This window comes from Sordaria macrospora, chromosome 3 (genome assembly GCF_033870435.1).
Source record: "Sordaria macrospora chromosome 3, complete sequence".
Classification (NCBI taxonomy): Eukaryota; Fungi; Ascomycota; class Sordariomycetes; order Sordariales; family Sordariaceae; genus Sordaria; species Sordaria macrospora.
Window position 1 is genome coordinate 4,458,428 of NC_089373.1, and position 23,390 is coordinate 4,481,817.

Below are 23,390 nucleotides of genomic sequence, written 5' to 3' on the forward strand. Positions count from 1 at the left end.
TCGGAACGACCATCCCGCATCCGCTACACGCGACTGCTGTGCTGGAAGACAAAAAAGGACCCTGACGACCCCAATCCCCAATCCCCAATCCCCCCCATCGTCCCTCCCCCTGTAATTTCTGAAACGCTTAGCATTTGCAAGGATACCGCTGCCTCGGCTTTTGCGCTTGTTCTCAACCCCTGTGAAGTGTGGACAAAGATCACGATTGTTGACATCGGGTCATCGACAGCGTGAGAACAAAGCTCGATAAAAACTCCATGGGTGAGGTGATCAACCGTCACAGTCCCAGTTGGCCTCCAGTGCCCTTGTCCGGTGAGTTGGTTGGTCTGCGCTCCCACTTCGGTTTGTGGGGAAGCTACCCGATGGGGGATCCAAGTTCCAAAATGCGAGGACATTGGGAGACGGGAGATGCCCGTGGGAAATGTGAAGGGGCAGACAGCTGACAGACGGGCGGTAAAACTCGGTTGCTTCACAGGCTTCATATTGTCATATTGATATGTCAAGATATCCTCAAGTTTTCAGTAGGTATGGAGCATGTTCATCACTGGAAAAAGGGTAGATTTATCAAATGGGAAGCCGAGGAGCTGGGAAGCACAGCACAAGCGATAAAATCTGACGTAAAATCAACAACAATTCTATGAACAATAGATAGAAAATACGTAGAGGTGGCGATACCAGTTGGTACAATGTAGTGTAGTAAGCTGACAGAAATTTCACATTAAAGCCCAGCATGAAGATGCACATATCGCTTCCTCCCGTCTTTTCCAGACTCGGTAGCGTGCGCATGCATACATTCCCGGATGTTCTGAACTGATTTTCGTTTCCGTGAGAATTCTAACAACACGTTGAACGAATTGCAAATTATAGACTCGCAGTTGTACCCAGAGTTCCCAAGTCCCAGACGGACAGCCTGCCCGATCGAAATCGAACAGACAGGGGGGAAGAAGCGGGAGGTAGCCTCGGGAAGTGCATTGGCCAAGATGATGGGCACATCTTGTACCGTAGTATTGAGCTCACCACAAATTTGAAAGCTCAGAAGGGCAATCATGAAATATTTGCCCTTCCATGCTCATAGTAGCATCGAGCCATAGTCCTTCACATCGCGGATATAGCACGGCGCTAATTGCTATAATGGGATCGACGGCGTCGTTGGTACTCTGTTGGTAGTGTAACTGTTGGAATGATATTTAATCTACGGGCTATGTTCAGCGGGTGGATGGCCATTCAGCTTGTTTCAACTGTTGGTTTGTCTATTTAATCTTTCTTTGTGCCGCTACCAAGGTGCAGCGAGTGAATGAACATTGGGCTCGCCATGCGCGGGTATACGGGAGCGATCCAACACCCATCTCCAACACCTGCTCCTGAAAGCAAGCCTAATGGCTGAACTGTACAGAACCTAGAAGTGACAATACAGCAATGTCAATTGATGATAACACCATGACCGCGTGTGTCCCTCTTCGGTCCTCTTGTATGAATCGCACCATATCCCTGCCACAGGTTTGTGCCGTGTTTGCGTTCTTTGTGTCTCTTGACCGGTTCGATATATCTCGTACCGCGGCGCCAGGATGGCCAACCTTGATTGCTGTATGCACAGCATATCATTCCCTGTCATCCTCGCTATCGGAAACACCATGCTGCATCACCATGTAGGTAGATGCTAAATGACCAAAAAAGATTCTGATATGGTATATACTCGCTCAAATACTCGAACATCTTTCAGAACCGGGATCCAAGCCTGGATCTCTCTCCTCCATTGAGTGAAGTATCCAGACGTGTCTTCAGGTATGCCGATCCTGATGGTTTTATGCAGGGAATAGTATTTCCTGCTCATCTGTCGATAGCATAATAACTATGCTGCTTCTCGCTGAAAAGCAAAGCCGGATACAGGCAAAAGGTTTGCTCAAAGAGCCATCCTTCTTCAAAACCGAAACTCAAGCCTGACCCTCTCAATCAAACCAGAAATACTGGTAAAGACATAACTCCGAACATGCAAAATGTATAAGAAAGCACAGAGGCCCTCAGGTGATGCGCTACCAAGGCCACTGCGTGTCGACTTAGCAAGTCAAGGCGAACAAATGTCCGATTGATTGTTTAGGAAGAGTCACCGCTCTGATAGAGATCTGTCTCGACATACGGCACCTGGCGCCTTCTGTGCACATTGTTGTTGACAACCACCACGGCAACTGGCGGGCTCGATTGATCCTACTTGGGAGCCTGACCGTATGCGTTGTGCTGTCCCCAATACTGCTGCTGCTGTTGCGGCTGCTGAGGTTGTTGAGGTTGCTGAGGCTGTTGGGCCTGCTGAGCCTGCTGGGCATGCTGGGCATGCTGGGCTTGAGCCTGCAGCTGTTGGAAGAAGGCCGGGTTTACGTATGCGCCGGCGACAGGGGGCGGGGGCGGAACGCCAGGCCACACAGGCGGGACGGCCGGTGCCTGATGTGGGTAGCTGGGAGTTGACGATTGTTGCTGGGGCGCAGGAGCGGACGATGACGAAGCTTGTTGTGGGTATTGATACTGTTGACCCTGAGCCTGGTTCCATGCCTGAAAGTTGAAGTTGAAAGCTCCGGCAAGCTGAGGGGGAGGAACAGGTGACTGGGTAGAGGGCCGGGGGAAGGACATAGGAGGCGGTGGGAATGGAATGGGGATATGAGGCCAATGGCCACCGGGCATCGGAGGTGCGGCTCCGCCAAAGGGAGGAGGGGGGATTTGGGCATTTGGCGGGATTGGAGGGGGCAGCTGTGTGTTGGGGAATTGAGGTGCCGAAGCGCTCTCATAGCCTCCATAGGAAGGCGCGGCAGCACCGCCACCTCCACCACGGTGGCCACCAGGCTTCCGATCAGCACCACGGTTTCCTCCGCGCTGGCCACGGCCGCGGAACTCACCCCGGTTGCCACGGCTGAAGCCACCCCGCTGACTCTGACCACCATGTGCCGCGTTGAAGCCGACTTCAGGCTTCGGTGGCAGTGAGGGCGGCCCTCCCTGACCAAAGCCTACGGGCCTAGCAAGAGGCCTGTACGGACCATCGTCATCCTCGTCGTAGTTGAGAGTGCCGCTGGACGTTGTGGGGGCATGATCGAGGGTGGCGCTAGATGCTGCTGAGGGAGCATATCCAGCGTTCGGTGCGTAAGACTGGTCACGAAGGACCTGCTCACGAAGACCACCACGTCCGGCCTTTCCACCACGCTTCTTCATCTTCAGCTGCTTCTTGTACTCGGCTTCTTTCTCGTCGTCAGAGAACTCCATCTCATCAGCACCAACTTCTTCGTCGTGGAGGTTGCTGGCATCGGTGCCCTTTTGTTTCTTGAGCTCCTGGGTGAAGACGTAGTTGGCGTGGTCAACAGAGTAGAAGATGTGTGTGCCAACTTCCAAGCCAAGCTGCTTGATCTCCTCCTGGTTTTGGAAAACGCAAGTGTACATGGGGCTCTTGACGTTACCAATGATTTCGGCCAAGGCGCCAATAACCGTCCTGTCTTCCTTGCAAAGGACCGAACCCAAGTCGAGAACCTTGACCTCGCCGGGGACTCTAGACTTCATGACGACGGTATTCTCGACAATGAACTCGACGTGCGCCAGAGGCTCGATCGTCATTTCGGGGGTGATGACAACCTCAGGCTTGGGGATGACCTCCTCGACAATCTCGTTCTTGGTCCGCAATGGCGCGCCAGCTCCCTTTCCTTTGTTGGGTCCATCTTCTTCTTCATCGTCAAGGCCAGCCATAAGCATCCTGACTGTTTCCTCCACGCCCAAGATAGGATGAGCATCTTCGTCATCCGAGTCATCATCGGATGAGCTATCGGAGCTCGACTCGGATGAAGACTCGTATGGCGACGTGTCCTCCTCCCACTCTGGGTGTTCCTCCTCTTGTGCGTCTTGAGCGCCGGCTTGGCCCTCGCCGTTGGCCATGGTTGCCGAACTGGTAGGCGCATCTAGCATACCATTGAGGGCAGCTTCGAGTGTAGAAGTAACGTCGGGGCTCGGAGGAGAGTCGAGGTTGGAAGCGGTGGAATTGTCGGCGGCAGCTTGTGGCTTGTTGTCGCCGTGGTTGGCCATGCTGACATCTTCCTGTGTCTTGGTAGGCGCATTGTCTGATTGCTTGGAGTCGATCTCCATAGCGTTCTCATCCTTCTTCTCCTCGGTCTTCTCCTCGGTCTTCTCCTCGGTCTTCTCCTCGGTCTTAGGCTTCTGCAGTTGTTGAAGCAGTTGCGCGGGGTCAGCAGAGGTCACCGCGAGAACATCCTGTCCGACGATGCTAGCGGCAGCGACGAGAAGATCAGGTGCAAAGTTGTCAGCGGGGAGCTGCTCATTTGGCCTTGCCTGGCCGAGGCCGGGAATCTGGAAGGGGTGTCCAGACATGGCAAAACGAGAAGTTGAGAAGGCAAGAACGGTGGTCTAGTTTGGATGCAGTTTGTTGAACAGGAATTTTCCTTGGTGACGATAGGTGAGGGCTGGTTGTTGACAATGATGACCAGAGTGATTGTAGCACAACGCGTCGCGCAAGGTGCCGTTCAGGAAAAGAACGGGCGCGCGTTTGTATAGATACCGACCGATTCAAGGCTGGGATGTCAAATAACAAGCGAAGTCAATCCTTTAAAAAGAGGATATGAAGACGAATGGACTGAAGGCAAGTTGATGGGATGGGGAAGGAAGGAAGAAAGATTCAGGCAAAACTAACAGAGCGACGCTCCCGTCTGCAGGACCAATTCCTTATCGCAATTCTTATCAGACCAAATCCAAAATTTGGGACATGGGCTATGGGCAAAAAATAAATTGAACCAGACCCTGTCGTATGGCGGGGCAAAGCTGCAGGAAGCACAGACCTTATTGTAAGGATGCGCCATTCCTGTCAGGGACAAGCCCAGCACAAGCCAAGCTCTGCCCAGCAGTCTTCACGTGCATTGCCTTGCCTGCACTCAATTGAACTTCCGATGGAGCTGTCCAATTGCGGGAGTGACGCACGACAAGCTGCTGAACTGGAAGCTTCCGACGCTGCCCTGTGGAAATCCCCCAACTTTTTCGTTCTTGTTGAACTGAACATTGTTTAACATATAAAGTATTGTTGACCGCGGCTTATCGTGATAGCGCCGCCCATGCTGTGACGACTTTCTTTCTTTCTTTAGCTTAAACACTGTCACCCTTCTAATTCCAACTCGAACTCGAACTCGAACTCTTCAAGTTCCCTTTGCTCTTCTCTTGATCCATCCAAACAAACACATAAGTTTCCAAGGCCAGGAGAAGACAGTGACGACCCGATGCCACCACCCACCACCGAAGCTCCTAAGGAGTTTGTGCATCCCAAAGCCAAACATGCCAAGAAGCAGTGAGTGAAATCCAGCACCCGTCGCCATTGTGACAAGCTTTCAATGCTTCACTCATGTTTGCATTACATTGGACTCTCTGATGTGTAGCTGACATCACCGTCTTCAGGGCCATTCGAGATGCCTACGCAATCGAACCCATCTCGGCCTTTTACATCTTCCTCGGAGCCAACTTGATCGCTGCTCTCTTTGCCCCCATCCAGGACTGTGACGAGACCTTCAACTACTGGGAACCCACTCACTATCTGAGCCACGGCTATGGTCTCCAGACCTGGGAATACTCACCCGACTATGCCATCCGCAGCTGGCTTTACATCGCCCTTCATGCCATCGTGGGCAACATTCGCAGACTGCTCCCTCACTCCAACAAGGTCGCCGAGTTTTACTTCGTCCGCTATGCTTTGGCTCTCGTCTGCGCCCTCAGCCAAACGCTCATGTGGAGGGCTGTCTGCTTAGCCCTGAACCCGAGGATCGGCCTGTTCTTTATCGTGGCGCTCGTATCCAGCCCTGGCAATTTCCACTCCAGCACCGCCTTTCTGCCCTCCAGCTTCGCCATGTACATGGCCATGTTGGGAGCCGCCGCTTTCATCAACTGGAAGGGGGGTCTCAAGACTTCCAGGGCCATGTTCTTCTTCGCCATTGGTGGTGTCATTGGATGGCCTTTTGCTGCCGCTCTTTGCGCCCCCTTCTTGATGGAGGAAGTGGTCTTTGCCCTGGTCGGAGATAGTGAACGCTTCTTTGAGGCCGCTCACCGTGTGATCCGTGGTGTCGTCGCCGCTGGACTTCTTGTGGTAGGTTGCACCTCTCTTTCCTCCATTGTCCCCTTTTACTGTAGCGAGTGCTAAAAATCTCTAGTTCGGAGATATGCTGGTCAACACCTTCTTCTACAGGAAGGTCGAGATCGCCTCTTGGAACATTGTGAAGTACAACATCTTTTCCAAGACCGGCGGTCCTGAACTCTACGGCACCGAGCCTTGGGACTTTTACTTCAAGAATCTGGCCTTGAACTTCAACATTTGGTTTGTCTTGGCACTTTTCTCCCTCCCCATTTTGATGCTGCAGAAGCTGTTGTCCAAGTCCGCCGAGACTTTCCAGACTGGCTTCCGTACTGTGGTCTTCTTGACCCCTTTCTACATGTGGCTCGCCATCTTCTCGCTTCAGCCCCACAAAGAAGAGCGGTTCATGTACCCCGCCTACCCCTTCCTTGCCCTCAACGCTGCCCTTGCTATTCACACTCTGCTCGCCGCCTTTGGAAACGCCGATACGAAGAGCCTGGTGGGCAAAATTCCCGCCAAGCTGAAGCTAGCCGTGGTAGCCTTTGGCCTTCTCCTTTCCATCAACATTGGCCTTGCTCGCATTTACGGTCTCTACACAGCCTACTCCGCACCTCTCTCCATCTACCAGCCCCTATTTGAGGTCGGCGGCGAGGGTGACAGCGTCTGCTTCGGCAAGGACTGGTACCGCTTCCCCAGCTCCTACTTCCTCCCCCGCGACATGCACGCCAAATTCATCCGCTCCGAGTTCCGTGGTCTTCTGCCCGGTGAGTTCTCCGAGGCCGGCACCGGCTTTGGTCTCTTCAGCGGTACCTGGCTGCCTACCAGCGGCCTGAATGACCGCAACGAGGAGGATCCGGGCAAGTATGTCGATCCCAAGACGTGCACTTTCCTCGTCGACACGCAGTTCCCCGAGCAGCAGAAGGCTCTGGATTGGAAAGCGCCTCCTAACGAGCCTGACTTTGTCGCGGACTCAAAACACTGGGAGACTGTCAAGTGCGAAAAGTTCATGGATCCAGCGAGCACCAGCTTCTTGCCCAGAGCCTTGTGGCTGCCTGATTGGGAGATCATTCCGGAGAAGTTGAGGAGGAAGTGGGGGCGTCATTGCCTTTTGCAGCGGAAGCAGTGAGTGTTTCAGGTGTTAGAACAGTAGAGAAGGAGGACTTCAAGCGTTGTATAGTTATATATAGACTGTTGTAGAAATGAATGGGTACAGCGTACATAAAAGAAGCGTGCGTGAGATGCGTCGAAACCCTCCAAGTATGTGCCACCAAATGACTACCATGACCACCACAAAAAGAGTATCAGCACTCACCCTTATAGACATCTAGAATGTGCAGAACTACCACATACGACCATACCCACTGGAAAACTCGGGATCCCGTCCGCTCTCCCATAGATAAGCCAATGAGGGGTGGCTTATCTATGGGAGCGGGAGGGACAGGAAACGGGTCTTTTAATCACGTGGTAGGTCAAAAAACCGAAAGACCACCTCACATATCCATATCGTCGGACGGAGGCAAGACAGTGAGTAGGGAGCCGGCGCTAAAAAGATGAATATAATCGGATGGGTTACGAGAAAAGTTGACCGTCCTGACACTGCGGCTAGATTTTCCAAAATTGCACTCGGTCAGAAGACCATTCCTGGTTGGTTCCTAGTACCCTCGGCCCAGTTATGTGTAATGAATGGATAAGGTTCTACGAAGGAGACAAAACTAGCTCGCATCGCGAGGAAGACTTGCTCGAGTCTGTTTGTACGACACCCATGCGTCGCCTGCGCCCCCTGAGGCGTTACCCTACGCTGTCAGCATTAGCCACGTAGATGGCGCTGGAGCCGTCGACTAGGTGTCCATACTGTCAGAACATCTGGGTAGAGAGCCAATCCTGTAGACCCGTGACGGAAAGCTACGACCCAACCCAGGCAATTGATTTGGCGCCCTGAACCTTCCGGGTCCATGAATGCCCAGCCTCAAAAAAGAAATATCGTTTGGGTAATTGGCGTGTAATTGGGAGGAACCTGCCAGCCATCTCGCGCCTGACAAGGTGACAACACAGAGCCCTATGCTCCCTCATAACCTCGAGAAAACACAGTGTTCTAGTTTCTTTTCCTTGATTTGTCCTAGATGGCAGGGGAGAGGAATCTCCGGCACTTTCATAAACTCGATTTATTAATCATCAACCATAGCATCCTCACTGCAGTCAAGACGTTCCTTCCTCAAAGTTACGATGCGTCGACGACTGCGCTCGTTGTTCCAGACGCATTTCAAGCGACACGGAAATGCAGAGGATAGGAAAGCTTCTAAGGACCAAGAGCAGGCTTGCCCTGCATCTCTGCTCTCGTTGCCGACGTCTACACAGCACATCCCCGCCACTCTCTCTACGCCCTCCCTCCCCCTCACGGCCGCTCCGGCTACCGGTTCCATTAATATAGAGACGTCCACCCCACAGGCCCCAGCCACCGGTTCCGCCGACAGAGAGACGTCCGCTGGCGCGAATGACACCACTACCAGCTTACCTGCACGACTCTGGGAGCGTGCCTATAACGAGCTTAAACAAGAAGTCAAATTGGTGGACGCATATGAGAAGATACTGTCCCGACAGCTACAAAATGGCTCCAACTCAATGGTGCTCGAGTCTCAGCCGAACATCATCGCCCAAAACAACTCGGACAGGCACCGCCAAATGATTCAGCTTATCAATGCTGGTCTAGCCAAGACTGAGAGAGAAGCTAAAGTGAAAGAGAGCTGTGGTGAAGTTATGGACGTTGTTCTATCCGTTAAGAACATTATAAGTACGGCAATCCAGGCTGCGCCCCAAGCCGCGCTCGCTTGGACTGGCATTTGTATCGCTTTAGAGGTACGTTTACCTGGAGGATAATATTTCTCATGCTAACTTTTGCAGATGCTTGCCAACCCTATAAAAGCGACCGAAGCCAACCGCAAAGGGATCGACTACGTTATTAAGAGAATGGACTGGTACTGGAATTCGTCGAACAGCTTTCTCAAGCCCACCAACATCAGCGAGCTCGATGGAATGAGAGGCGAATTGAAGATCCAAATTGTTGGCCTCTACAAGGCGTTCCTCTCTTACCAGATTAAGAGTGTTTGTGCTTATTATAGCAACCGCGGCCTAGCCTTTCTCCAAGATATAGTCAAGCTTGACGACTGGAATGCTTATTTGGCGGCTATTCAAGACGCTGAGAAGCGCTTTGACACAGACGCCAAAACATACATCACTCAGAAAGGAACATCTTATCTCGAGCAGCTCGTCAGCTATATAAGGCACCAAGAAATACAACAAATGTCAGAAAAGGACAAGCAATGCCTGAAGCACTTACGCCTTACCAATCCTCGCGATGATAAAGCCCGCATCGAACGGACCAAAGGCGGCCTTTTGCGGGACTCATATCGTTGGGTCCTCAATAACGCTGACTTTCAACAATGGCGTGACGACCCACAGCACCCACTACTCTGGATTAAGGGCGACCCCGGCAAAGGGAAGACTATGTTGCTGTGCGGTATTATCGATGAGCTGTACAGCATCATCAATGAGCTGGATCAAACCGATACTGACAACGCGCGCCACTGCAATGTGGCCTACTTCTTCTGCCAAGCTACCGACTCTCGCATTAACAATGCAGCCGCTGTACTGCGCGGCCTAATCTACGTACTTAGTGACCAGCAGCCATCTATCCTCTCACACGTACGCAGTGAGTACGACCGTGCAGGCGAAGGCCTCTTCAAAGATGCAAATACGTGGGACGCCCTGTCGAGAATCTTCACCAACATCCTACGACACCCAAGCCTCCGAACGACCTACCTAATCATCGATGCACTTGATGAGTGTGTTGAAGATCAGTTACAGCTTCTTGAATTCATTGCTCAGCAATCATCATCTGAATCTCGAGTCAAATGGATCGTCTCAAGCCGTAATTGGCCGGAAATTGAGGAACGGTTGGAGAAAGCGGAAGATAAAGTGAAGGTCTCCCTGGAGCTAAATGCGGAATCCGTCGCGGCGGCTGTCAATGCATATATCCTGCACAAGGTGGATAACCTAGCAGGGCTGAAGAAGTATGATTCAACAACAAAAGAGACCGTTCAAGACTACCTGTGCTTCAACGCGCAGGACACGTTCCTCTGGGTGGCGTTGGTCTGCCAAGTACTTGCAGGCCCGGAGGTTAAGAAATGGCATACCAAAGAAATGCTACGCAAATTTCCGTCCGGACTGGATGCTCTATATGCGCGGATGAGAGAGAACATGAGCCGGTCCGAGGATTCTGATCTCTACAAGCGCATTCTTGCGGTTGCCGCAATTGTTCGTCGACCAGTAAACCTTCAAGAACTAACCACTCTCGTCGCGGTGCCTGATGTTATTTCCGGCGATCTTGAATCTCTAGAAGAGATTATAAGACTTTGCGGTTCATTTCTAACTGTACGAGAACAAACCGTCTATTTTGTTCATCAATCAGCCAAGGACTTTCTATTGGGCAATGCTTCTGATAAAGCTGGCAACGAAGCTTCTCAGGAGGCGTTTAAGTGGATTTTTCCTTCTGGGAAAGAAGATGTGAACTACACCATCTCCTCAAGGTCACTTAAAGCCATGTCTACAACACTGCAACGCGACATATACAGCTTGACCGCACCGGGATTTCCGAGCGACGAGGTCGAAGTACCGAATCCGGACCCGCTAGCGACGGTGCGGTACTCGTGCGTCTACTGGGTTGATCACTTGTGTGACTCGGTTTCTGACACGAACACAAAACGGCATGATCTTTTACAGGACAACGGGGTTGTCTATACATTCCTCAAGACGAAGTACCTTTACTGGCTGGAAGCTCTAAGTCTACTCCAAGCTATGCCTGCGGGCGTTGTTGCTATTAGAAAGCTCGAGAGCCTACTAGTAAGTACAAGTCTAACTCCACCTAAGGAACTTGGTCTAACTGAAGATATAGGGAGGTAATGATCAGTCGCAGTTGTTAAAGCTTGTTTGGGATGCTTACCGGTTTGCTCTATCAAATAAGTCAATAATAGAGCAAGCTCCACTTCAAGCATACATATCAGCGCTTGTATTTGCTCCAAGCAGGAGCTTGATAATGAGAAATTTCAAAGGAGAAGAACCTGAATGGATTCAAACGAAGCCGGCTGTGGAATTGGACTGGAATGCCTGCCTCCAAACCCTCGAAGGCCATAGCGGCGACGTTTACTCCGTGGCCTTCTCGCCGGATGGCCAGCGGCTGGCGTCCGGTTCAGGGGACCACACGATCAAGATCTGGGATCCGGCGTCGGGGAGCTGCCTCCAAACCCTCAAAGGCCATAGCGGCTCGGTTGACTCCGTGGCCTTCTCGCCGGATGGCCAGCGGCTTGGTAGATAATTCAGAGAGCCATGGCTATAGCTTAGGACAAGATAAGTCTTGGATTACTTGCAACGGCCAGAACGTACTTTGGCTACCACCGAATTACTGACCGTCTCATTATAATGTTCAGAAACGAATAATATCCATTAGCTGCGCATTGGGACTAGTTTGGTTTATTAGCTTCTTACAAGACATATAATGTATTCCATGTCGTCTTTAATTCCTTTCTCTTTATTTCTTTTTTCTAGCGTGCCACCAGAAGAGTTTGGGAGGACAGGTAAATTTATAGGAATTCTGTAGATTCTGGTACCTTCTGCTGTTGTCAAGATGACGTATGTCATTTTGAAGAAGCAAGACTATTCCATCCTTTGACTCTCCTTTTGCAGGTCCTGTGCGGTCCAGATGCTACGGGATTAACCCGTGACTGCCCAGTTGTCACCAGGTTAGCCTGTGACATTGTCACAATGCACGTCCGCGCACACGGACTGGGCTTGTCTGGGCTCTTGCCCATATAGCCAGTCCTCCACGCACATCCTTTTTTTCTTTATCACACGGACATTTGCCCCGCTGGGTTCCTGGCCACAAAGGCATCACGGGCAACGAGATTGCTGAAGAGCTTGCTAAGGCAGGTGCTGAAGGGGGAGAGGTAGTCAATGAAGGCTTGGCTACCCTTGCGCACCCAAGGCGGCTTGCTAAGAGGGAGGCGCGTACGGATTTCAAGGCATGGTGGGCCGCGAACAAGCCAGAGTCTTATGCAAACTACCGGCTGGGGGTCTCCCTCAAGCCTAACGGCGAACTAAAAGAGTTGGATAGACGCTCTTTACACCACCTCCTCGCGGCCAGGTCTGGCCACGGGGATTTCAAGGACTACCACGAGCGCTTCAAACACGAAGACGCCCTGCCGTCATGCTTCTGTGGAAGCTGGAAGAATCCCTTCCACCCCTTTTTCTGCAGGAAGGCATATGCGACTTCCCTTGTCACTTGGCGTCTCGCAAGACATATAATGTATTCCATGCCATTCTTAATTTCTTTCTTTTTATTTCTTTTTTCTAACGTGCCACCAGAAGAGTTTAGGAGAACAAGTAAATTTATAGGAATTTTGTAGATTCTGGTATTTTCTGCTGTTGTCAAGATGACGTGTTTCATTTTGAAGAATCAAGGCTATTCCATCCTTTGACTCTCCTTTTGCAGGTGCCTGTGCGGTCCAGGTGCCACGGGATTAACCCGTGACTACCCAGTTATCACCGGCTTAGCCTGTGACATTGTTGCACTGCACGTCCGCGCACACGGACTGGCCTGTCTGGGCTCTCGCCCATATAGCCAGTCCCCCACGCACATGCTCCTTTTCTCTCCTTCACACAACAACGTATATCTTACCATACCCCTTCCGGTGCCCTCTCGCCCCGTGATATGAGGGGAACCTCGTGATGATGCTCAGCGACATCGGCAGTTCCAGGGTTGGCTCGGTTAGCTTGATGGCGCGAGAGGGGTTCGGGTAAGTTGTGCCAGTGGCTAAGAGTCTGACCGAGGTGAGTTTCGCCGCCGGAGGCCGCCAGGCACTCATAAGGCTGGTGCCAAGCGTTGAGGTTCTGTTCAGTCTCGGAACCCTAACCCACAACTGTGGGCAAATGTCCGTGTGACACCTTTAGACGGGGCCGACGGAGGGAAGCCGAACCTTCGGCTCCCTTTCTTCGGCCAGGCGCCGAGGCCCTGGAGCCGGGCCCTCAGCTCCGTTGTTTCGGCCTCAATCCTATTGGCTAGCTAATCTGCTTAAATGAGTGATCTTTGATTGGATCGTAACACCATAATGGTCAAAACATCAAGCACACGCCGGTCACGAGTCACGAGTCTTAGCCAGTCAACTTACCGTGGGGCAGGGGGAAGAGATCCTGTTCATTCGTAAGATCGTGAGATGAAGGTATCGGACCAGTCGATAGCGTGCCTCACTTGAGTATAATCCGTCCTCTATGTGCTTCGTGACATGCCCATCCAAGGCTTTCCACCACCATTACCGCACGCCGCCCTCATCATCGCCTGCACCATGTCCTTGAACAGCTCCGTCTTGACCTCTGCTACCAACTCCCGTCTCAGTTCGGCCATCAGTTCCTCCTTGATCTCCCGCCGCATCTCCTCCATCAAGTCGTCCCACATGTCGGCCCACAACTGTGACTTCTGCTCCTCCGTCTTCTCCATCACAAGCTCCCGCGCCTCGCCAAACAATTTGTCTTCCAATTCCCATCGCGCATCATCCATGTCCTGGTCGATTTTACCCTCCACATGACCGATTATGGGCTCCGCTTCCTCCGTATCATATCAACAAGGAGTGTGATCGCATGCCGGTCATGCCCTTTGCTCCGGAGGCACTTTCTCGGTTCTTTCTGACAGCAAGATCTAGGTCAAAATTAACCACCCGTTCTATCGCCTTTCTCCCTATCTGTTGTAATCTCTATAGCTCGCTGATGGCCTCATCATAAGCTGCTATAATAGGCTTGTAGAGTTGGTTTGGCTCTCCTGCAGGGGTTCCAATGTTTACACTTGCATCTTTGTCGTAAGGAAAAAGAATCTTCCTGATCCTCATACAAAGCGGTTTGACCTTGTCCAATTTCTCTGGGAATTCGTTCACAATCCTTTCAAGCCCACTTACATACATGTCGCCTTCCTTCGCTCTAGCAATCTGACTGAAACTTCCGATCTCCCATTGCTGAAAAACGCTCTCCTGAGGCGCCTTCTTGTTGCCGGAAAATCCATTATGCCATGACTGGCGCCCACACATCCAAAGAAGGACATAGAAAAACGATTCGAGGTCATGACGATATGTGTGGTCGATGTTGCGCAAAACTTCAATCGCCATGAACTGGATCGTGCCAGTTATTTGTCGCGCTCCGCTTGGGCCGCTATTTTGTGCTTTAGCCATGTCAAGGTCGATCAGCATGCCCTTGAAGCCATCTGCTGTTTCAGGGTCCGTGATGATGATGTTGTTTGGAGAAATGTCGCGGTGGAGAATTTTGCCAGTGACGAAGAGAGATTGGTGCGCCTTGATCGCATCTCGCATTGATTCTAGCAGTTGCTTGATATCAGTAAACTCGCTGATGACGCGACCGGCAGGTGAGATGACGAGGCAGGAATAGATCCGATCTTCCCACAGGTCCTCGCTAGGCGCAGATAGGGCCGGCTTGGTCTTGCTTGTCGACGACGACGGCTGGGTGCTCAGCTTTCGATTTAGCTTCTGGCTATCGGATCGCTGCCTCTTATTGGATCTGGATACGGTGTCGGTGGCGCTAGATGACGACTTGCGCTTATTGCCCGATATACTAGTGCTTGTTGAAGCCAATGAAGGGTCGTCCGCCCCGTTCTGAAACCGGTGAGCCGTTGGGAACTTCAGTTTCTTCCGTATTTCTGCAATGGTAGCGATTCGATGATGCGCTACTATTCCAGCTACCCCTTTAACACCCTTTTCCTTTGCTTGCGTTAGGTGGTCTACCTCCGCCGTCCGTTTACCCGATGCCCAAGCGAATTTGACAACGCTGTTGTTTTCGGTCGTATAACAGGTAGTTCCGCGACTTACAATGGCCTTCTGCCTATACATCGCCCTATCCAACCTGATCCTCGTTGCTTGACCGCCTGTGTCGTTTAGCGTAATGTAGCGTTTTTTTCTTCCTCCCTCGATAACTCGCTCAATGAAGGTATCCAGGCCCATCGCCTTAGCATCCATCGTAGCATAGCCGACAAGAGCGCGCGCAAACATGTCCGTGTTTTGGTGAATATCGAAGAACCCGGAACTATACGCCCCAGCCCGATCGAAAATCCAGAGCTCCATCTTGGAGGCGCAGAGAAGGAAGGCATGGACGAATCGACGGGTCGGCTGGTCGGCGAATACCTTGCGCACGTAGCGGGAGAGTTGCAGGAAATCCGTCTTAAACCTGCGTTCACTGTGTGACTTCTTTTGCTCCCCAACAACCAGAATGTTTTTGTATTCATAAAGGGTACCCGCTTCTGTAGTTGACGCTTGGAAGAATATATCCATCTGGTCTTTCCCTTCTTTAAACTGGTGGGCAGATGCGGTGGTATGGAGCTTGTTCGGTGCCCCGGCTAGGAAGCGCTCTTCCAGGGAGCAAAGCCATTCCCAGACCGGCTTTTCATCAGGAGTGGCCGGGAAGCCCGTCCATTTCGTTCCGTTATGCGCTGTCTTGATCTTCTCTAACATTGCCTTCTGTTCGTTGCGCCAGTTTTCGAGGTCGAAGAACTTGTCCAAAAAACCCCCTACACCGCGGAAGGTGCAGTTTTTGATCTCGTGGAACAGTTCCTTTTCCACCACCTCGCACGTTGCACTATCAGCAAGCCGATTCGAACTGGTCTTGACAGGCGTTCCTTTGAACGTAGACGGAACTGTGGGGCGAAGACGGGGAGTGCGGGGAGTCAAGGTGTCGAGGAGACTGAAGACGGCAGCCCAAATGGCAGTGTCGTTGGAGTTGTCGACGACAAGGCGGACGAGAGGGCGAAATGGGTCGAGATTCGCTATCTTCCCTCCTTGGAGATCCTGTTGTATAGGGAAAAGTCTGGCTGCCACATTACTGTTTCCGTCGGAAGAGGGTAGTTTGAATGCTGCGGAGGATCCGACAAGCGCCAGTAAAAGGGATGCAATAGATTCCCGGTACGCATCGTCGGCTTCGTTGGCGTCGCGCAATTTGTCTCGAACGCGGTCAAGTGTATCACCGAGCGGGCGTTCGGAAATGATCTCCTTCTGTTCTTCTAAAAGAGTCATTTTGAGAAAGGACGTGCTGGGAATTGCTAATTGTGTGGAAAATGGATGGGCAATGAAGATGGTAAACAAACAATGCTGGTTATTGAAAGAAGAGTTGGAGTAAACAAAGACCCACTAATTATGGACCCAGACATTGGTGTGATAGACCACGTGATGCTGGAAACTATTGGGTTCCCTAGTTAGCTAGCTCAGGTCCGTGAATGAGATGTTCAGATTACTAATAAGAATAGGTGCAATTTTCACCAAAATCTGTTACGGTTCTGCACATGACATTAACACCACTGCAGTAGTCCATTGATGGAAGATGGCCAGAGCTGCCAGACTCACCTTTTGAAATCTGACAGGTTGCGGAGGCAGCGAAGAAAATCTCCGGACAGCAAGGCCAAGGAGTCATTGGAACCAATCAGTGGTGGTTCTCCCGAAAAAGACCCGAGTGCCTTGCAATTCAATGCAGGTTTGTTTGTTTTGGCATGTCGTAACCATAGTGGTTAGCTTGCAACACATGGTTGGCGCAGCCGCCAACGCCTTTGTATACTAGTTAATGCATACGGGGCAGGGCTGCGGAACAGGAAGTTCAGTTTTTTGACCCTACCACGTGATGAAAAGACCCGTTTCCTGACCTTCCCGCTCCCATAGATAAGAGCAGTGAGGGCCAGACTAGTAGTTGGGTCGGTGACGACCAGCGAATCCCTGGTGTTGTATGTTTTTTGCTCCACTTTCCTTTTTGGTCGACTGTTTACCTGTCTGTGTACTCTTCTATTTTTTGTGCCTCTTCCACTGTTCTTCATTTTGTTCTCACTCATTCCTCTTTCTCTTGCTCGAGCCTACCATCGTAAGGCTAATCCACTGTCAAAAACGACAGCCACCATGTTTGAGAATAACTTCAGTTGTTGGCATCTGGGCTGCGCCCGGTGGGTTGGGCATCATCTAACAATGGAAGACGACGAAAAGAAGATACGTAGTTTGACACCAAGCGAAAACTCTGACAGTGAAAGAAAGTGCGATACTGCGCTTGGGTGCCCCCAGAGGATGAAATTCAGGTATCCAGTATCAGTGAGAAATCAAATTTATAACGCTTATGAAAACAGGCGAGTGTGTAATATTGATCTTACATACAGAATCAGGTGCGATGGGAAAAGCTGTCGTGTCAAGCCTCCGAATGGATTTCTAACGTGACCAGTACTCTGATCTCAACAAAGTCGATGTACACTCCCTTGTTCACTTGGTCACCCACTCTCATTCAAGCGCGCACGATCAAAAATTTTTTTAAACTTTTTTTGTTCATTTTTCTATGTACAGCTAGAAAGATGTACTTTTTTCACGTTTTCTCCTTCATTAATGTTGTTTCCCCTGATTTTACTTTACTGTAATTCCTTCTTATTCCTAACTCACCCGGTACCAGTACAGTCCTCAACATCCATTCAGTCATGGTCTTTGTCATGGGCTGATATCTCCGTAAGCTTGATGCTCGTAGAAATGACTATGACGTGATATGGCATGATATCGACTGGGTTCCTGTAAGTTGATGGTTGATGGTGGCCGGGTACTTTTTTGTTTGTAGTTTGTAGTTTTGTACAGTACGTGTGCATGAATGCATTCCTTGTTGGTCGGTCTTGATCGCGCCGGTGCTTTCCTCTTTGATGGCTTTGTCTTGATGTCCTTCGAAAATGCTTTAGTTGCTGACTACTGTAGGTGGGAACAAAGTCAGCAAGCAGGATATTAGTGTTGAAGAAGGTGATGAGGTGAGACAAAGAAAGAGCATGGATGACTGGAGCACCGGTCTGTTTTCTAGCTTCTCAACTGAAATATCAGCTGCTGGCGCGCGATCAGAGAACGGGAAGACCATTAAGTGGGAGTGGAAGACTCCGACGAGCTGCCATTGACATCGGCAATGCTCTCTTGACCAGCGTCCTCGAAAGCAAGAGAAGCTGGAGCGTTGGCAACAGCGGCAGCACCTCCTCCGAAGACAGAAGCGGGTACGATTTCGCCGTGAGGAGTAGCGGCGGCGGCCGGGTCATCTCCGGGAGGCACCGAAGACGATAAAGGAGATGAGCCACCAGCAGTTGCAGCAGTTGAAACAGCAGGGCTTCCAAGAGGCTCAGCAGAAACAGGCTCAGCAGCAGGAACACCCTCGACCGCGGGTACATCGGGAGAGGCAGCCGCAGCATTAGCCTTCGCAGCATCCGCAGCCTTGCGCTCGCGGTCCTACATCTCTTTGAGGGTCTGGTGTTTCGCCCACTTCCACTCGAGCTCGAACATTGAGTACTCCGGATCACGATAGATTTCCGCCGGCTTGGGGCTGCGGTCGGTCGTGGGCGGAATGCAACCCAATTTGAGCTGCTTGATGCGGTGCTCCTCGTTTTGGGTGCGGTCGTAGACTCGCAAGAGCCTCCTGCACTCGTGCGTGGTGGTTTCCGGGAGTTTGCCGTTCTTGTCGGTCTTGTCGGTCTTGTTGGTCTTGTTGGTCTTGTTAGTCTTGTCCAGCTTGCTGTCCGATCCCTTGCCATCCTCTGCGCCGACTGGTTTGGTTGCTTTGACCTTCGTCCTGATCCTGACGAAGGCTTTGCCGGTGTCATTAGGCATCTTGCCATACGGCTGGGCATTGCAAATGCCAATCTCCTCAAGGTGAGGGACGCGATTGAAGTAGATGTTTGCGACGGTCGCTCCATTGTCATAGACCCTCGCATAGCTAACAGGCTCGTAAGCGTAGTTTCTCAACATAGTGAACTTCTTGATGTTGCTGTGAGCCATGAGGGCCTCGATCATGTTGGCCTAATTAGGTTAGATGTCAGCAAAATATTGTACTGATCGGTGATTGCGCAATGGAGCTGGATTGAGCGACGCTTACATCTTCGGCCTGGGTGTGGGGGACGTTGAACTCCCAAAACAGATGCTTGAGTTGAGGAAGACGTTCTAGAGGGACTGGTTATAACATCGGATGTCAGCGCGGGGCAGACTAAGAACTGCATTCTCTGCGGACGGGTAGGGCTTGTAGAGTGGGCCTCGAGTAACTTTACTGCGGGAAGTTTGATGTTGACGTCTCAGTCTGTTGTCTCTATTCTTGAGAAAACAAGCTGTTTCGATGAATTACAAGCTCTGAAGCGATTTGAACACTTCGTTATCTGCACTGTTTCACATGGCTGTAGAACGGCTCCTCAAGACATGCAGATTGGGGAAGGAACGGATCATGGTTGCCATGTTGGCGCAAAGAGAGTTTAGTGTGAGGCTCCTGACACCAGGAACGGAATGGTTCAGAAGAGCCTTTCTCAGCGTGTCGTAAGGCTTTTTCTGACAATGCAACTCAAGTGAGACGAGGTGTTCCATGTCTCTGATGATGCTGCGAACTTGATCTTGGAAGGAAGATTCCCTATAATCATCCCAGCATGAACGGCTCACATACTCACGACCAATGCCACCCGGGGATCTGATAAGCAGATGCCTATAAGCAGGTGAATCCCATTAGTACTCTGAAATTCGTCAATGTACGGCAGAGAAGGAGGGTAGTTAGCATTCAGCTTGAGAGTACGAGATTACTTACTTGACTGGGGAGACGAGCGAAGAAACGCGGTTGAGATAGGAAAGGCGCATGAAATCATCCCTTAAAAATGGTCATACTCTGCCCAAACCATCAGGTAATCGTGTGCACCAAAGCCATGGCAAACATCCCGAAACACCTTGCACGTCTGCGAAAGACCGAGAAGCCTCTCATCGGTCAAGTAACCGGCACCACGTTTCGCCATGGATGGTGCATACCCGTATGGCGTGACCTGCTGCTGGGCGTACATGGGGGTCTTTGGTGGAGAATGATGCCAGTCATGAAAACCGCCCATGACATATGACACAATCATGTTGAGGACTTCCTTAGGAGGCTTAGTGATGAAATCTCTCGGATCCGGTTGGGGTCTGATCAAGGCTTCATAGTGGTCGATGTTAAGGGCCCAGTAATAGAGTTGCTGCCTCTGTTGCACAAGACACTGCTGGCAGAAAGGGCACGGGCAGCCTATCTGAAAGACCATCTGGCCCATAGCATCGTAGGAAGTGTGCAGTAGCTGATTGACCGCCGTTGGCTGATTGATACCAGACAATGCATTGTTGTGGGCGGGAGCCTCAACGGCAGGGGCCGGGATGTTTTGCTCAGTATTGGGAGCCATGTCATCTTGAACACCCAAAGGCGCCGCAGAAGGGTCAGGGCTGGCCACGGAGCTGTCGGGTCGAAGGTTTCCTGAGCATTGCTGGAAGTCGAGGGTTGCTGATTCTGACCAGTGCCTTGGCTCGGAGTAGAAACGACGACATTGTTCTCGACGCCATTCTGTATAATAGGAGTGCGCAGAGAAGAATTGTTGGGCGAGGTTGGACTCGAGGCGAGTCTAGCCATAGGTAGAGACATCTTGAAGAGTCTTTGACCAATGGCTAAACGGTGCTGAAGTTGCAAAGCGAAGTGGCTGTCTGTTGAGATAACCGGAATGCTCGACAACAAGGAATGTGCAAAAAGAAAATATCCGGGTTGAGAGGGCAAAGGGTTAGGTATTAGTAGTTCAGAAAAAAAAAAGAGAAAAAGAACCTGAGTCCTTAGTGAATAGGTTCAGATCCCTTAACAACCAGGTGGTGTATCCGTTTAACCTTTAGATTCGCCATTATCTTTCGCCACAAGGTTTAGGAGTATCCGTGAAGTGGTGCATAAAGGTATGATTTCACGGGATAGGAAGGTATTCCCGCTGGCTGGAAACCTGAGTGTTCAATCAGGTGGTTGAAGTGTGTGAATGATATTGATAGAAAGAGTACAGTGCATGTGGGTCCAGAGTTTCAACGAGGCAGCCAGCATTTGGCTGGGCGTAACTGCCAGACATCAATTCGGATAGGGGAATATCATCTGACCGACTCCAATAGTCTAGTCGAGGATAGTGAGGCATCCTACAAAAACTGTAGCAGTGTTGCAGTAAAGAGTCGTGTTGATTCTAGGCCATTATCGTAGAGCAAGGAACTGGAATGCTGCTGACAAAGCTGCTACCGCTTGGTGTGGCTGGAATGCCGGGGCCATCCTTTGTTTGCTTGCTTGAACATTGATTACTTTTGTCGTTATAGAATCTGCAAGCATTGAGCGCAAGTGTAAACTCACACGAGATATTGACGAGGAACACGGGGTAGAGTATTCCAAATGGAAAGCTTGTCTTCCTTCTCGATGGAATCTGAACAAGTGATAACGTTCAGTATCTTTGGCCGTTCGGCAGAATTATTAGTAACATAAACATATGGCACGGAAAAGTTGGCGAAAATATCCAGCATGAAAACGCCGCTCACAGGTCGAATGTACCCTATAATGCACACCCAAAGTCATAAGTTTGTGAACATGCTGTCATTTTTTGGTGCAGCGTCCCTTGTAGCAACCAGCGCTTTGTAGACGTCCTTTCATGAGCAACCAGTGCTCCACATATCAACAGAGCAATGGTACAGCCCACCAGGCCCCAAGCACGACCAACAAGGCCAAGATCAGGAGCGGTAGGTCGATTGTGAGCTTTAGTCGCATCCACCTCTTCACTCTGGTTCTTAGCTTTCTCCGATGCGTGCACGTGGAAGTGCTGTATACCAGACAACCAAGGCCGGGACGAGCTTCACATTCATTGTGTTCTCTCCAACGCTGCATAAGAAGTCTAGGAATACAGTGAGTCAGCGCTTATCCAGTGGCAATAAGGAAGCTGAAGAAGGGTATGGGCAGGATTATGGTAAACTAGACTAGAAGGAGAAATCAACCCACTTGACGCTGCCTCGGCAAAACCTCACGTCACTACCAAGGTCGCAACGCCTGTCGTTAGGGCATCCCAGGTGTAGTTTACGACACTGGCAGAGCCACTCGACTTTCTTACGCACACCGGTATCGACAAGATTGTAGAAATATCTGTTGACGTGTTTCATGGATAGTGCATCGGGATAAATGAGTTGTTCGGTAATGAGGAGATGGATTTCGGCCGGCAGGTCCATAAATGATGGCTTCGGCGCAGTGTAATAGGCCAAGTCAGAATGGACTTCTGTATATGGTTTACCTGCCAGGCCTGTGTGTTGGGATGATTTTGTGAGAAGCCCCGTACTCGAAGCCGGCTGACCATCGGACGACGTTGGGATGAGTGGGTCAAAGTCCGGGATTTGTGGAGCCAGACACGGAGGTGCGGGTCCGGACTTGTGTCGACGAGTAAGTGATGCCATGGTAATCTCCCTGGAATGTAGTAGACGGAAGGTATTCGATGAAAACAGTAAGAGAAAAAGGTTGAGGCAGAACGGATGTGGGAGTGTTATGGAGGTCAAACAAGTGTGCGTCGATGTTGAAACACAGAACGGGAGATTGTGTGTATTTGAAGATGCGCTTCAACAACGCCGATAAAGTAAGGCTGCAGGCCCAACAATTCCTCGAAAACCAGAATTATAGGACACCCTGCTGAAGATATCGGTGGAAACGAATCAGATCGCCGGATGGACCATAGGATGATGCGTCAATTGTAGCAGATAAGTGGTATGAATGAAGATCAGAAAAAGCTGGAGCCTGGCTGTTGAACACCACGCGGGAGAGATACTGAAGCCCAGCATGCTACCCCTGTGTCTCCGGGAAGTGAAGAGGATCATTCGTAACTTTTGGAAGGCAACCGAGAATCGCAAGGCTCTTGCCAAGCGAGGGATTGGTTAACGAGAAGCTGGATGTGACTTGGAAACGCGGCGTTGCCCCTGGAGGCTGAATTGACCGACAAACTCCGACAACAGGCAACAGAAATAATCACCAATCGCCACTAGCGGAGAGGCAGAATACGAGACGCTCAGAATGAAAGGAATAGGAGCCTGACAAGTAAAAAAAAAAGCTGACGACAGTTGACCGAGAAGTAAAGACACACGAACGTCAGGAAACAAAACGAAGAAGTCGGGGAGTGATTGCCGATGACCGTATTAAGAGGTCGTTCATGATGGGAACAAGGATGAACAAATGGATGAGGCCCAACAAGGTATACGTGTAATGGTTGGACAAAAAGACGGGGGAATGCCGGGATGTGTGGTTGGTTCAAACTGACATTCTTCTCAATGTGTGCTGTTGGTAGGTACCGTGTTAACAGCCCATCACGTGAGCTCGTGCCTGGTTCCGGCCGGTAATTGGCGCGAGTTCGTGACACAGAATGCTGGAAAGGCGGGGCAAGTCGCGCCCGGCGAGC

General features: G+C 50.9%; 6 protein-coding genes across 6 annotated transcripts; 2 read left to right on the forward strand and 4 right to left on the reverse strand.

The window, feature by feature from the left end:
• Nucleotides 1–1,045: 1,045 nt before the first annotated feature.
• On the reverse strand, nt 1,046–4,804 carry SMAC4_01153 (uncharacterized protein). Its single transcript, XM_003350211.2, has 2 exons — nt 2,594–4,804; nt 1,046–2,541 (listed from the first exon to the last, which is right to left on the reverse strand). The coding sequence occupies exons 1-2, from the start codon at nt 4,351–4,353 to the stop codon at nt 2,367–2,369; spliced, it is 1,935 nt and encodes a 644-aa protein (XP_003350259.2). The 5' UTR covers nt 4,354–4,804; the 3' UTR covers nt 1,046–2,366.
• A 246-nt stretch (nt 4,805–5,050) lies between these two features.
• Nucleotides 5,051–7,471, forward strand: SMAC4_01154 (uncharacterized protein). Its single transcript, XM_003350212.2, has 3 exons — nt 5,051–5,317; nt 5,425–6,106; nt 6,171–7,471. The coding sequence occupies exons 1-3, from the start codon at nt 5,250–5,252 to the stop codon at nt 7,215–7,217; spliced, it is 1,797 nt and encodes a 598-aa protein (XP_003350260.1). The 5' UTR covers nt 5,051–5,249; the 3' UTR covers nt 7,218–7,471.
• A 664-nt stretch (nt 7,472–8,135) lies between these two features.
• SMAC4_13527 (uncharacterized protein) lies at nt 8,136–11,718 on the forward strand. The gene is made up of 3 exons (XM_066091445.1): nt 8,136–8,944; nt 8,990–10,987; nt 11,040–11,718. The coding sequence occupies exons 1-3, from the start codon at nt 8,315–8,317 to the stop codon at nt 11,457–11,459; spliced, it is 3,048 nt and encodes a 1,015-aa protein (XP_065946592.1). The 5' UTR covers nt 8,136–8,314; the 3' UTR covers nt 11,460–11,718.
• Nucleotides 11,719–13,771: 2,053 nt separating this feature from the next.
• Nucleotides 13,772–16,320, reverse strand: SMAC4_13528 (uncharacterized protein). The gene has a single exon (XM_066091446.1). It carries the CDS (start codon nt 16,201–16,203, stop codon nt 13,888–13,890), a length of 2,316 nt encoding a protein of 771 aa, XP_065946593.1. The 5' UTR covers nt 16,204–16,320; the 3' UTR covers nt 13,772–13,887.
• Nucleotides 16,321–18,408: 2,088 nt separating this feature from the next.
• Nucleotides 18,409–19,072, reverse strand: SMAC4_09795 (uncharacterized protein; the record flags this gene model as incomplete). Its single annotated transcript, XM_066091012.1, has 1 exon — nt 18,409–19,072. Exon 1 carries the CDS (start codon nt 18,967–18,969, stop codon nt 18,409–18,411), a length of 561 nt encoding a protein of 186 aa, XP_065946594.1. The 5' UTR covers nt 18,970–19,072.
• A 1,804-nt stretch (nt 19,073–20,876) lies between these two features.
• On the reverse strand, nt 20,877–23,366 carry SMAC4_12736 (uncharacterized protein). Its single transcript, XM_024655175.2, has 3 exons — nt 21,956–23,366; nt 21,079–21,851; nt 20,877–21,029 (listed from the first exon to the last, which is right to left on the reverse strand). The coding sequence occupies exons 1-2, from the start codon at nt 22,399–22,401 to the stop codon at nt 21,635–21,637; spliced, it is 663 nt and encodes a 220-aa protein (XP_024511091.2). The 5' UTR covers nt 22,402–23,366; the 3' UTR covers nt 20,877–21,029; nt 21,079–21,634.
• Between the last annotated feature and the right edge of the window lie 24 nt (nt 23,367–23,390).

What these genes read in the sequence shown, in the direction of transcription:
- SMAC4_01153 (XM_003350211.2), bottom strand. Translation starts at nt 4,353, where the DNA reads ATGTCTGGACACCCCTTCCAGATTCCCGGCCTCGGCCAGGCAAGGCCA. An exon ending in TTCCCCCGGCCCTCTACCCA is followed by an intron (nt 2,542 to 2,593) that starts GTCACCTGTTCC and finishes TTCAACTTTCAG; the next exon opens with GCATGGAACCAGGCTCAGGG.
- SMAC4_01154 (XM_003350212.2), top strand. Translation starts at nt 5,250, where the DNA reads ATGCCACCACCCACCACCGAAGCTCCTAAGGAGTTTGTGCATCCCAAA. An exon ending in GCCAAACATGCCAAGAAGCA is followed by an intron (nt 5,318 to 5,424) that starts GTGAGTGAAATC and finishes CACCGTCTTCAG; the next exon opens with GGCCATTCGAGATGCCTACG. An exon ending in TCGCCGCTGGACTTCTTGTG is followed by an intron (nt 6,107 to 6,170) that starts GTAGGTTGCACC and finishes AAAAATCTCTAG; the next exon opens with TTCGGAGATATGCTGGTCAA.
- SMAC4_13527 (XM_066091445.1), top strand. Translation starts at nt 8,315, where the DNA reads ATGCGTCGACGACTGCGCTCGTTGTTCCAGACGCATTTCAAGCGACAC. An exon ending in GCATTTGTATCGCTTTAGAG is followed by an intron (nt 8,945 to 8,989) that starts GTACGTTTACCT and finishes TAACTTTTGCAG; the next exon opens with ATGCTTGCCAACCCTATAAA. An exon ending in GAAAGCTCGAGAGCCTACTA is followed by an intron (nt 10,988 to 11,039) that starts GTAAGTACAAGT and finishes CTGAAGATATAG; the next exon opens with GGAGGTAATGATCAGTCGCA.
- SMAC4_13528 (XM_066091446.1), bottom strand. Translation starts at nt 16,203, where the DNA reads ATGACTCTTTTAGAAGAACAGAAGGAGATCATTTCCGAACGCCCGCTC.
- SMAC4_12736 (XM_024655175.2), bottom strand. Translation starts at nt 22,401, where the DNA reads ATGGCATCACTTACTCGTCGACACAAGTCCGGACCCGCACCTCCGTGT. An exon ending in TTTTGCCGAGGCAGCGTCAA is followed by an intron (nt 21,852 to 21,955) that starts GTGGGTTGATTT and finishes CTGTATTCCTAG; the next exon opens with ACTTCTTATGCAGCGTTGGA.